The sequence below is a fragment of the Mus musculus genome, chromosome 16 (genome assembly GCF_000001635.26).
Source record: "Mus musculus strain C57BL/6J chromosome 16, GRCm38.p6 C57BL/6J".
Classification (NCBI taxonomy): Eukaryota; Metazoa; Chordata; class Mammalia; order Rodentia; family Muridae; genus Mus; species Mus musculus.
Window position 1 is genome coordinate 32735536 of NC_000082.6, and position 13845 is coordinate 32749380.

Below are 13845 nucleotides of genomic sequence, written 5' to 3' on the forward strand. Positions count from 1 at the left end.
GCTGGTGAGTTCCAAAACAGGATGATTCAAACCTCCAGTTCTCTAGGGGCACCCCTCACATCCGGGTGATGAAAAAACATTCTACCTAGTTTCTATGTGAACCCTACTAGCCTTGGCAAATCTTTTAAGCTTTTTCCCCTAGTATCCTCAGATACTCCCTGTCCCAGACAGAAGACATCCACCATGTTTCACATGCTGATACTGAGCTGATGGTCTAACCTCATCACCCATTCCAAAAGATGGCGTATAGGGTATCTCTATTCCACCCCTTATTACATATAGTTGCCCTCACTCCCCATGCTCATTATAGTACCTATAAACCTCACTTTTTCTCCTGTTAGTCTAGCCTTAAGTTCTTTATCTCTGTGCTGCTCTTCCCTATTATCTCTGCCCTTCCTTCTGAAGTGACCCAGCTGCCTTCTACTGTAGCTGTAGCCATTGCAGATCCAGGAGAGGGAGGAAAGATCTCAGGGACCACAGGCAGGAAGGTGCCCTCTCTCTTCCCGCCAGTCTCATTTCTCTTTCTCCACATCCCTCTCCTACCCTCCTCCCACTTGGCTCAAGTTGACAAGGAGCAGAGCTATGGGTGTACAGGTATTAATTTATTTTTTCCTGGTGGGGGAAAGGGGTGGGGATTGAGGAAAGAAAAGACTGGGCAAGGATGATTGGCATGAGGCCACGCCTTCTTTTGTCCTCCTCCCCCTGGTACTCATTCTCACCCCTTCAGGGAAATACACCTGTTTGGGGCCAGCAGCCAGTGGGGACAGGCTCGCCTCTGCTCCTCCTGCTGCCACCTCAAGTGCTGTGGGGATTCCTGAGGGAGCCTGAGGGACTCTCTGGAGCCATGAGAGGGCCTCACTGGAGAGTTCCCTGGCTGTGTCTGAGCTGCCTGTATTCTTGCCTCCTCTTGCTACCTGGTAAGACAAGAATGTGGGAAAGAAGTCTGGGGCAGGGGAGCTGGCTTCAGAGAGGAAGGGAGGAAAGGAGAGAGAGGGGAGGAGGGAGGAAGAAAGAGAGAGAGAGAGAGAGAGAGGTGGGTATGGGACAAGGTGGAAGATAAGAGATTAATAGGGCAAACACTAGAACGACAGTTACAAAGAAGGAATAGAAGAAGAGAGGCACAGAGATGTCTTGGGGGCAAAAGGTGGCCTGGCTTGGGGAACCTATGGTGAAGGGGACCAGAACTTCATTTACATAGAAAGTGAAAGAGGCAGGACCATAGTGAGAGAGTTGGAGAGACTCTAAAGGGAAAATCAGAAAATCTGCTCACAGGAGAAAAAGAGAACTCTTACAGAGATGTCACAGCAGAAAACAAGATGGGTGAGAAATAAATGAGCTAAAGAATGTGGCCATAAAGGAGAAAATTGTAGAAGAAAGGAAGGAGGTGGGTCGGTTTTGGAGGATGGTGGGAACGAAAGCCGGGCGTGGGCAGAGGCAGCTGAGATGCTCAGAGCAGTCAGTGAGCTGTCTCAAAAACCCAGCCTCCTGCTATTTCAAAACCATGCTGCCAGCCTTGGCTTTGCATACCTATGCCCAGGGTTCAGGGTGGTGGGCACAGGGCCTGCTGGAGATGTTCTCCAGGTCCCTGAGACTCCTTCCTGTCACCTTCCCAGCTGCTGGCCTGACTGCCAGTTGGGGTTTCATTCTGTGCATAGGGGCGTCTGAGTGTTCTGGGAAGGCTGAGGCTTGGGAGCCCAGACCAAAGTCAGAGTGAGAGCCCCTCTAGAATCTCAACAAGCCTCGGGGAGCTTTTGCTGAGCTGGGGATCAAACCCAGGGTCTTGCTTGTGTTAACCACATTCTTTGTACCACAGAACTATGCCTTCTGCTCAGTTCTTAAATGTTTATATTTTGTGATTCAAGCTCTTTGGGACTAGACAAGGCAGTGCATCTCTGTAATCCCATCTCAGGAGGCAGAGGCATGCTGGTGGGTGGGTGGGTGGGCAAGTTCAAGATCATACTCAGTTTGAGGGCAGCCTGGCTACATGATACCCAGTCTCAAAACATAAAGCAAAGCCAAATGCTAGCTCTCACACTTGGGATGTAGCTTAGCAATAGATTGCTTGTCTAATGAGCCTGAAGCCCTGGGTTCAACCTCAGAGCTACCAAAACAAACAAAACAGCAGCAGGAATGAGCTGTAAGCACCCAAGGCCAGATCTGAAGCAGGTCTAAAGGGCTGGAGAGATGGTTCAATGGGCTAAAGCAGTGGCTTTTTTCCCAGAGGACGTGTGTTCAATTCCCAGTGTCCACATAGAGCTCACAATTGTCCGTAACCTCAGCCCTAGGGGATCCAACACCTTCACTGTACACTCATGTAGTACACAGCCAGACAAATAGGCAAAATACCCATACACATAAAAATAAGCATTTAAAAACGAACAACCCAGACCTGATGTTTCAAGTCTGTTATCTAGTATTCAGGAAGCAAGAACATCACTGTGAGTTTGAGGATAGCCTGGGCTATGTAATTAATCTATGGGTATGGATATAGACAGAGTCATGGTTTAGGTATATTAAATTGTCAAAAAACAAATAAAAGGTATTTAAAATCTCCCCAAAAGCCAACTCTGAAAGTATTGGTACCAATTTGCCCCAAAGCGGTTGGATCACTAAATTCTGTGTTCTATAGAGAGGCTCCAGGGTGCGGGCGGTGGAGAAAACAGAGGGCGTGGCCAGAGAAGGAAAGGGGGATGATTCAGAGAGATGACCCATAGAAGTGTGACATGTCCTGGAACTGGGTCCTGTGGTGACAGGAGCAGAGCCAGGAGGGTCGGAGGGAGAGGCAGTGAAACTTAGAGTCAGAGGTGGGACATGATGAAGGGCTTCATGGGAAAATCCAGTCATTAGGCTGCCTAAGGCAGCTTCTGAGAGGTCCTTCCAGCTCCTGGAGGGGTCTACGAAGGCCCCACACATGTCTGGGTCTAAGCTGTCCGTTCACACTTGTTGGCACAAGACATCCCAAGACCAAGTTCTCAGCGCAAAGGAGATTTATTTGCCACAGAGGGACAGAGGTCAGGGAATAAGAGACAAAGCCCTGGAGATATCAGACGGAAGAAGAAGGGAAAGGGAAGGGTGGAGAGGGGGAAGGGATATTTGTTCTGTGGTGGGGGCAGGCAAAAGAGTGTCTCTAGATAGAGAGGAGACAGACGTGGCCCATAGGCAAATGACGATTTATAAAGGTAAAAGGGGAAACCCTGTGCTAGGATGAGGTGTTTAATTTTGATTGGATATTTTAATTTGGTGAACCAAGAGTGTGTTTTGATTGCCAGATTCAATACTTTGATAGCTGGACCTTGGTATAGTCAGCCTCAGGAGAAGGAAGTGTTCAAATAAGGGAATGAATGGACCTTGAGGGCTAGCTTTAGGAATATAATCTAAAGGTAGAAGGAATGAAGGAGACGGGCTAGGCCCGCCAGGGTCCTGTTTGCCTGTGTTCAGGCTAGCTGGAGTCCCTCCAGGCTAGACCTTTCGCCACCTCTGAAGAAGGTATTGAAGTCGTTGGCTCCGGGTCAGATAGAAAGCTCAGTGCTTCTACAGAAGAGGTCCTTCCTGGTAGAGCCTGGGCTCCAGAGTGAAAGTTCTGGAAAGGTGAGGACAAAGGTGGACCAGACAGGGAGCGTAACTCTGTGACTTCTGTCAGGAATGACTCACGAGGAAGCCCGGCAGCTATGCTTCCCATTAGGACCGTCAGTGACCTAGTCACAGAGGTGACAACGCTGCTTTGAGTGGCCACTGGGAAGATAGGAGGTCATTGCTAATGCAGGATGGAGACGAGACCCTTGGCCACAGGATACACAGGGAAAAGGGCATCCTTGGCCTTCTTTTAGAGAGCATCCAATCTTTTCGTTGGGTTAAGAAAGTGCCCCCCCCCCCCCAGCCTGCAGCCAAGGCTGAAACTCCACAGGCACATCTGTCCCCTCCTGCCCTGAGGTCCCCCACCCCTGCCCAAGGACATTCAGAAGAAGAGGATCTTTGTACAGGATAGTCTGTCGAGGAAAGCAAAGAGATGCAGGCGAGGGACTCAACAATAGATGTGACTGTAGAAGAGCTCGGCAGCCAGGCAGCAGAGGCAAAGGTCTGTGGCCGGACAGTCTCAGCGTGCTAGATGGCAAACGAGTCTAAAGGAAGGGACTGTAGTGTAGCATCGTCACGAGGATAAATTGAGATAGCATCAAGAAGGGCCTGCAAACATCTTTGAAAGGGTTCCTTCTGATGGGGGTGGGGTGGAGTTAGCAGGCAGGGAGTACAATGGAGCCAGGAAGTAAAGTGGACACCTCTGTTGGCTCAAGTGGCAGGTCCCTACACCTCAGGAACTACCCGTCCTGTGCGCTTGCATGTACTGCCTTGCTTTGCTTCAAATGTGCCTTATTGCCTGGACAGACTCAAAGGCCCCCTACCTCTGCCCGCAGGACCAAACTCTGACTGCTGTTTCTGCAGGTCCTTTCTTTTGGGCAGTCTCCTCCATGCCCTGACCTCTGAGGGAGGATGGTCAAGCCACTGTTTAACAAATAAGTGGCTTGTGTCTTTGTTGCCAGGAGAGGCTGAGAAGTAGTTGACCTTTTCCATGCTCAAAGGAGTGGTCTTTGCTACTGTGTTTGCTACTTTGTTTTCTGGTTTCTTGGTGGGTTGAATACCTCACAAAGACATGCAAAGTAGTCTCAGGGGCCTCTTCGCTCTAGACTGGGACTAACACTCTGTAGGCCCAGGCTCCTCCTAGTTTCAACCTTTGCCCTCAAGATGGGTCTTTCTGTTCGGCTCAGCTCATCCTTTCTCTAGCGTCTACTCAGTTGCTGCTCCAAACGAGTGTGATTTGTCGGCACCTCACATGTTGAGAAACAGGGCAGTTGTGCCACACAAATGTCAGCAATGGTGGCTGTTCTCACAACGGACCCTGGCCCGTGTGGTAGGCATCTCTGTCCTCTCCGTGTGTGTATGTTTCAGAACTCACAGGCATTGACTCTGTACTTTGGACTTCAAACAGTGCCTTGTGGTGAATTCAGGAGATGAAGGCAATTCAGGCTTTGAAGCTGCTCACTTCCTGAAAGCCTGCTCAGGCCAGTGACTTCACACACTAAGATGGAGAAGTCATAGTCCTTGCCTCCCAAAGCTCTCTAACTTAGGTGATCTGTTTCAAGTCACACTGCCCAGAAAGTAAGGCAGCTGGGACAAGAAACAGGTTTCCTTAGCCACAGAAATGCTGACAAGAGAGAACCATCATTCACTTATTTGTTACTTTAAAGGGTGACCTAAGGTTGGACTCTAAGTGCCTGACATTGTTCTCAGGTGCCCCTTATGTGCACAGTGAAGAATAAAACAGTCCCTGGAGCTAAGAGCTTGCCAACTGCAAACTGGTATTAAATAATTACAGAAATGTTCCCCAGGGAGGGATGAGGATAAAGGAGGTGTTGAGAGGGCTTGGTTTAGACTGGACCTGGGATGGGCTGTCTGAGTAACTGCTGTGTGTATGAGCTGAGCCCTGATGGTTGAAGAGGAAACACAGGGAGCGCGTGCCAGGCACGAGTCGACAAGGCAAGAGCATGTGGGGCATTCTCAGAGACAGGCCCATTGGGGGCTTAGAGAGGTGGCAGGAGCTGTATCCTGCAGGTCCGAGAGCTGTGGGATGGATTCTGGATTCTGAGTAACTAATGCGGGCAGGCAGTGAGGCGACACACGCAGGCTTTAGAAAGACCTTTTGTCCTGGATACTGCGATTGAAAATGGACAGAGCCGTGTAGCAGTGGGATAAGAGGACAGCCAGGAGTCAGGGAGGCTCCAGGCAGAAGATGCTGGCATGGTGGTGGCATAGAGACCCAGAAAGAATGAAAGACCCAGCAACTGACATTCTAGCAAGCCTGCAGAGACACAGAAATGAGGCGGCACCAAATGTCGCTTGGTGAGCTTGGACAGAGACTAACGACTTCACGTACTTTGCCTCTCTGGTGTTACAATCTCTGTCACTGTCCCAGTTTCATAGGTAAGTACCCCAAGCCTCGGGGGAATCAGATAATTTGCCAGAGTCACACGGCAAATGTTCGTCAGCATAACTCTAGGTGTCAGCTCATAGTCACGTCATGGACTCATTGGTTTCTGCCATTTCCTGTCCACATCTTGCTCAGAAAGAACCTTATTAGGACCAGCCAAAAGCACTGTGCCTGGCAGGAGTCACAGCAGGCAAAGCCACCCTGTTTCTCCCTTCCCTCCATCCCAAGTCATAGAGTCCCCGAGTGGAGGGCAAGGGAACTGGCCAAATCAAAGGTCAGATTCATTGTCCCCGCCTCCTAGAGCGCTTTTGTTTCCCCTCATTAGTGGGTGGAGCCATATTCTCTGTACCGACATTAACACTGTAGATCTGCATCATCAAGGAAGACCTTCCAAAATCCACACCTCACAGCAGACTCTAAAACAAGAGAATCCACCCTTCTTTCCAGCTACATCTGCTAGAGCCATCAAACAAGGCCAGCCAGCCAGTGGCTTTTTCACCTGGGGTGTCGTTGCCTTGGGTGAGGCCCTCTTAGCTCACTTCTCCCAGTATGTGGGACACTCCAGGACAGTATTTGAAGCACCAAGACCCCCCGACAACCACAACCTCCACGTGCCAATCCAGTGCCTACTCTCAGAAGTTTGACCTCCAGTCTCCGCCTTCTTGGTTTTACAGTTTGCCTAGCTTAGCTCCCATCTAAGGTGGGCATAGCCACCCAGCCTAAGATTGCTCTTGGGTTCTTCAGCTACTAATAGCAAATATGCTAAGGGAAGGGCACACTTCTCAGGCCTCATAACTATCTTGTGGGCCTCTTCCTAGTACTAAGGTTATTGTGACAATCGCAGGAGCTATGGGTGCCACCTCATTCTCCCTCCAACCTCACTGACAGAACTAAAAGGCTAGGGCCTGGGGAGTGCGTGCAAAAGATGTCGATGATGTCATTCTAGTCTGCTCCAGGTGATCTGCCAGACTCTCTCGAGTATTTCGATTTAGTCTCCTTCCTTGTCTTGAATTCTAGGACAGATAAAAGAAAGACACACCGTGGTGCATGCAATACCCGTCAGTCTATTCAAGGCTGATATGCACACAGAGGGTGGAAGGCTGGCCCTCCCTCCCTCAACTTCTATACACTTTCCAACTCATTTACTGCTAAAAAAATGCTACCGTTGGGTTCTCTGCTTGGACTCTACTCTCTCCCAGGCAACCCTGCAAAGAGATCGCCAGCCAAGAAAGAGCATTGAGGAAGTGAGGGGGATTGTGGGAAATTTGGTTTATGGGGTTGTCACCTCTAGATCCAGGAGAAAAACCCAAAACAAACAGAGAAGGTGCTAAGACGCAGCCTCAGCCCACAGAGCATGCCAGGTGAAGCACATTTTCTCTCTGTGGTGTGACACTCCACCCCACTGGAATGTATTCTTCTGTCCTCTACACCCCTGCTGCCACCACTCCCCCTGAATCAACAGCACACCCATCACCTTCTCATGACTGTAGAGTCACCAGAGGGCCACTGAGAAGAGTGATGACCATTTTCACTTTCAACCTCACCATCCCTGGAACCCTGAGAGGCACCACACAGCTGGGGGGCCATGGCTTTGTTGAGGCCAGAGTAGGCAGAGCGTGTACTGAGGTCTCCAGGACACAGCTACAAGGCTCAGCCCCACCTCAGAACCAAAGGCGTTGCTATCCCTGTGTGACGCTTCTCCTCTCTTAGAACTTGGAAGTTTTTCTGTTTTAGACTGTCCCACGTGGACCATCGGACAGTGGTTTTGCCACTCCGAGAGTGCAACAACTCACTACTCACACTGATCATCAGAGAGAGAAGAGCCAGGAAATAGAAATGTCCTGTTGCCACATTCTCTGCTCCTAAACACGCACCTGGCTTGTCCCCAGGCTCAGCTCCTCATCAACACAGCAGCTCAAGAACCTGGGGCAGGCCAACTGTCATAGCTCACCCCCATTCCACACTCCAGATGGCAGTCCTAGAGCCGAGCACAAGCGTGCATCCTCTGAGCCTTGTGCCTTGCTTTGGTGACTGTCAGCCTCTGCTTAGGAGATGTGGGGCAGGTTACTAGCCTAGAATTCTCACTGTGCAGTTGGGCCACTATTGGTGACACACAGGACAAAGCTTGATGATACCAAGCATTTGTGTTTTTATTATGCAGGGAGCTCAAATGTGCTACCTACTACAAATCTTCCTGGTAAGGGCCTCACCATCATACTGAGAAGCAAGCCTCCAAAAGATGAAGCATGGAGGGACAAGCTCACGCCATTCCAAAGCATAGCAGGGACCAGGAAACTGGACTTCAGGAGAATAAGGAAGGGGCTCTCATGACACAGCAAAGTGAGCAGGGGGACATGAGTCACTTGGGGGATGATAGTTGGTGCCAAACTACAATGTGGGGCACAAGGGAGAGGAGAAAATGGAAGGTGACTCAGAGGGCTTCAGCCAGGACACCTGGGAACGGTAATTAGCAGTTAACAGGAGGAGGGGGCTAGAAGGTTCCACTTAGGTGTAAGCTGCACAGAAGAAGCTATGCAGATCTGTGAGTTTGAAGCCCGCATAGTCTACAAAGCAAGTTTCAGGACAGTCAAGGCTACACAGAGGAAGCCTGTCTCGAAAAACAAACAAAAGAAAAGAAAAGTTATAGCCCTGCATTAGCTTAGGTTGTAAGAGTTTATTGTGTGGGAAACCCAAGGCAGTTGGGTGTTACAGTATACGCTTAAAGGTAGGCTGAGCACACAGTGGGGTAGAAGTCTTAATTCTCACGTGAGGCGCATTATTACTTCTGGCTTTGAGGCCCAGCAAAAGTTCCAGTCTCTTAGAATGTAAGATATATTCTTATAATATCATATCTCCACACCCGTCATTTTGCTTTATAGTGTTTCTTAAAATGTGGTCCATGGGCTACAGAGACCAGGATCATCCTGAACACCCACTGAAATTCAGATTCCTGGGTTACACACACACACACACACACACACACACACACACACACACACACACAGAGAAAATTAGACTCTCAATGTCAGTCCAAGGACACTTCTTTGGTCATAGATTAGTTCTTACTTTGTGGCCCAGACTATCTCCAGTAGCCCAGGTTAGGCTCAAACTTGAGTCAATCTTCGTTTCAGCCTTGGAAGTGCTGGGATCATGGGCAGGAACCATACTTTCTTGCACATAGGCCGGATTCTTTAAAAGATCCAACATGGATTCTGATTTACCTTATCTTTTATAAAAAGGATTTTATTTATTTTTAATTATGTGTATGTATGTGTGTGTGTTGTCTGTATGAGTTTATGTGTACCACACTCATAGAGGCTCCTGGGGAAGCCAGAAGGTCTCAGATTCCCTGGAACTGGAGTTATAGGCAGCTGTGAGCTGCCTGATGTGGGTGCTGGGAATTGAACCTGGGTCCGTGAGAGCAGGAAGCACTTTGAACTGCTGAGCCATCCCTCCACCTCCTCATTCTATCGTTTAAGGACCAGTTTCTTACGAAAAATAGTTTCTCTTACCACCATTTCATACTTGAGCATGGCACCCCAAAGATTAGTGGATAATCTACACATCATTTTCCCAAAGAGCTCACCAGTCCGTGGAGGGCGCGGCTGAGGATGTGTTGTTGAAATAGCGAAGAAAGACAGAAGCCATCAGTGTGTGTCTGTTGTATTAACACAAAACCCTCCCTTCTCAACCCAGGCTTAACGAGTGAGGTTTTTTTTTTCCCTACTTAAATCCCAAACGTTAAAACCCAGGTCAGAAAATGAAGCAGCTCTTGCCTTCTTGTCTGTTTTCATGGGGGCGGGGGGGGGGGGGAGAAGGGAGGGAGATGGGGATGGAGCGGGAGAGAGAGAGACATATGTACCTGTTGAGGTCACAGGGAGAGTCAGTCATCTTCTCCCCACTACATGGGTCCTGGGGATCAAACTCAAGTCATTAATCTTAGTAGCAAGCACCCTTAACCTCTGCCCCATCTCAGCAGCCCAAAACTTTTTTTTGAGACAAAGTCTCTTTATATAACTCAAATTAGTATCAAACTCAAGCAATCCTCCAGTCTCAGCCTCCCAAGCACTGGCTTTACAGATGTGCACCACCACAGCTGGCCTTCAGGACTTTAAAAGGAAGGCATGAATAATTCGTAGGTTTTTAATCATTTGTGTCCCTCGACAGTGACAGTCACGGTCCCTGCTCCTCTCGGCTTTTATGTTGATTTTCATGAGGTCATGCATTCGTTTTCCATTTCTGCTCTAAATTCAGCATGTCCATAATAGGCTTTAAAACTCTAATGCTGGGTCTGGCTTGCTGATATTTTGCCTAGGGTATTTGTGTGGATTTATTATCAAGGTTGGTTTGTCTTAGTTTTTCTTCCTGAAGTGTCTTTGTATAGTTTTAACATTAAAGTTATATTAGCGTTGTAAAATCAGCCATAAAGCAAACTCCGCAAGAGACTATGTAAAGTCAAAACTACACAACCCTCACATGTCCAATAAGAAGGTCCACAAGGTACTCTGCAGCTCCGCCCACTCCTTTGTCTACAAAAGTTTAGACAGTTCTCCCAGGAAGCAGTTCTATTAATAAAGTACACTGGTTTGCGGGTGAGTCACTCGACTTGTGTAAATTAGAGCCGATTCACAACTTCTCTCACTTGAAAGTCTGAATGGCTCTCTCAGGAAGGGAAGGAAGGAGCTGGGTGTGGTGGCTCAGTCTTAAAACTCTACACCAGGGAGGTTGAGGCCAGAGGATGGCTTTAAAACCTAGGATGTGTTGCGAGGTGGAGATAGAGACCGAAAGAGAACGAATTAGGGGCAACTCTAAGAACTGCACACGAGCCTAAACTTCTCTGTGACCTGCCTTCCGACCACTTGTAAGCACTTAGATTGAAGGCTGGCGCAGGTTCGGTGCTTGCCTGGCCTTGCCAACGTTCCTGTTCCCATCTCCAGCACAAAGAAAAGGGAGAAAATCTATTTCCTTTCAAAAAAGAGCAACACTATAAAGTAATATCTTGCTGTAGTCAATTGAAATCTGAGCACATTAGATGGAAAATTCCAGGAGTGAATATTTCATAGGTTTAAAAAACTTATCACAAGGATATTCTTACTGCTGTATGTTATTATTGTTGCTGATCTCGTCTAATGCCCAATTTATAAATTAAACTTTAGCATAGTGTGTATGTATAGGGAGAAGTGATTAGCATAGTGTGTATGTATAGGGAGAAATGATTATATTATATAGGGTTGGATACTGTTCAAAGTTCCAGGCTCCACCTGGGCCTTGGAATGGATTCCCTGAGGATAACAGGGATTGCTGAAGTCCAAGAACAAAGAGTTACCTCTGTAGTAAGGACGTTGTCTGCTTCTCCTCCTGCAGATTCCCATTGTCTGTTCACAATTCCAGGTTGATTTTACCTGTTTCATCTCATGGAAGATATCCTCAAGTCAGAAAAGTCTTGCTCATTTTAATTCTGGGATAAATAACCCAGGGCTTCACATTTGAAAAGTACATGGATTATCAGTGAGCCACATTCCCAGCTCCCGGATTTTCTTCTTCCTCTTCTTCATTTTGGGGTGGTGTTTGTATAGATAGTTTTACTATATAGTTTAAGTTGAATTCAAAGTCACTATGGGACTCAGGAGTCTCAAACTAGAGAGAGACTTGAGATTATCCTGCCTCAGCCTCCAAGTGCCGGGATTACACACAGACACAAAGACACATAGACACACACACCCATATACACCCACACCCACACACAGACACACAGACACACAGACACAGACACACACAGATACACAAACACACACACACAGACATAGACAGACAGACAGACAGACACACACACACACACACACACACACACACACATACAAGATACCGTCAGCTCTGAGGTGGTTCTGAAGCCACCCTGAGCAGCTGGCTTCTCTGTGGGAAGCCTGCACTGCCACCTCTCATTGGTTGGACTGGCTTTCCAGGGCCTTTCCCCAAAATATCTCTGAACCCCTGAGCTAGAACAGGTCTTGTTGGCTAGCCCCGGCTCACTCAGCCCAGGAGCATACATAGCATCCCAGAAGGCTTTTTTCTACCCTGGGCTACTTCCTCGCCATGGTGAGGGAGACTGCCTCCTTGTTTGTCCCTCTTAGGGCTGTTTAAAGAGGAGTATTCGACAACTTTAGCAAGAAAGATTGGCCACTTCCAATAATACCAGATAGATTAATGAATAGTCTTTATTTCTAAATTCCTTGGGGGACAAATTTGATGATCTCTTTTCAACTAAAGGACATGCCCATTGATACAGGATGTTGAAAAACATTCATTTATATTATTGACAAATTTACTAGGAAGCCCTGAATGTGTGCACCAGAGTTCTAACCACTTAAGTGGTGCATGGAAAGTTACCCGGACCACTGCTCTGTAGGCTTTGTTTTCGGTTATCTATAATAAATCTGTTGATTAAGAATTTAAAACATGGCCGGGAAGTTGAGGCGCATGCCTTTAATCCCGGCAGTTGGGAGGCAGAGGCAGGAGGATTTCTGAGTTCAAGGCCAGTCTGGTTTACAGAGTGAGTTTCAGGACAGCCAGGGCTATATAGAGAAACCCTGTCTTGAAAATACAAACAAACAAAAAACCCAAAACAACAACAAAAACCAACAACAAAAAAAGAATTTAAAAATTGTTTTAGTAGTTTGTATTGATTTATGTATTACAGGAGTTAGGCATAGTATTTCCACATGGATGCTACTCAGGTCAGCCGCCTTTGGCTATTCTCTTGTTTCCCAACATCTAGAATATTTTAAAATGTTTTATTATTATTATTATTATTATTTTGAGACAAGGTTTCTCTGTGTAGCCTAGGCTGTCCTGGAACTTGCTCTGTAGACCAGGCTGGCCTCGAACTCATAGAGATTTGCCTGCATCTGCCTCCTAAATGCTGGGATAAGAGGTGTGTACGGCCACTGCCTGATTTATAGTTTTTATTCGTAGTCATGTATGTATGTATGTGTATGTATGTATGTATGTATGTATGTATGTATGTATGTATGTTGGGGTGCATGGGGGTGCAGGTCCCTGCAGAGAGCAGATCCACTGGGGCTGAAGTCATAGGAGACTGAGTTGCTGGATGTGGAACTTGGGGGACTCAACCCCGTTCTCTGCAAGAGAAGCACGTGCTCATGGCCACTGCTCCTGTCTCGTAACCTGTAGAATTTCCACACTGCCAATTGTGCTGTGGATGAAGCAGCAGGATCTACACTGTGGTCACCCTCTCTAAGACATAAGACCGCCTGGTACTTTGAGTGAATCTTTCAGGGCTCTGCACTTCCTACTCTGCTGTTGCCTCTATTCCATTCTTGTCCCCAAGCTCCCTCTTCCTCTCCAGGCTGGGTCTGGCTCACTGAGCTCCAGGGCGTCTGTTCTCCAGAACTTTGAATAGAGCAGGGAACGATGTGGAGAACTCTGAAGAGCTGGGGTATTGGTCTTGGCTTCCCAGGAAGAGCTGGAAGTTTTGGAAAAGTCAGGTCTCAGTCTCTAGTCATTTAGAAAATTGGGGGGATAATGACCCTTACTTATGCAGATGTTGTGAAAACCAAAGGCATGCGTGGATGTAAGCATGCTTTCTACATTAAGTGCTGGCTGCACTAACCCATGCATGCTGTAACTGCTGCCCCATCCTGGCTTACTTATGGTTTTATTTACTCAGTGCTCTCTCTCTCTCTCTCTCTCTCTCCTACTAGGAAACAGGCTGTCCTGAAGGACTCGGCAGGCCACATGTACTGCACAATTCTTTTAGAGAAGTGTCACTGCTCATCCATAAAATGGGGTGGATAGGATGTCCTCTAACCCCCTGTTGTGATTTTTAAAGATTTATTTATTTATAT

At 47.7% G+C, this 13845-nt stretch overlaps 1 protein-coding gene across 1 annotated transcript in view; it reads left to right on the forward strand.

The window, feature by feature from the left end:
* The first annotated feature begins 350 nt into the window (after positions 1–350).
* Muc4 (mucin 4) overlaps positions 351–13845 on the forward strand; it is a 46506-nt gene continuing 33011 nt past the window's right edge. The window contains 1 exon segment of the mRNA NM_080457.3: positions 351–917. Within this exon segment, the coding sequence (NP_536705.3) occupies positions 845–917 (73 nt within the window). The 5' untranslated portion in view covers positions 351–844.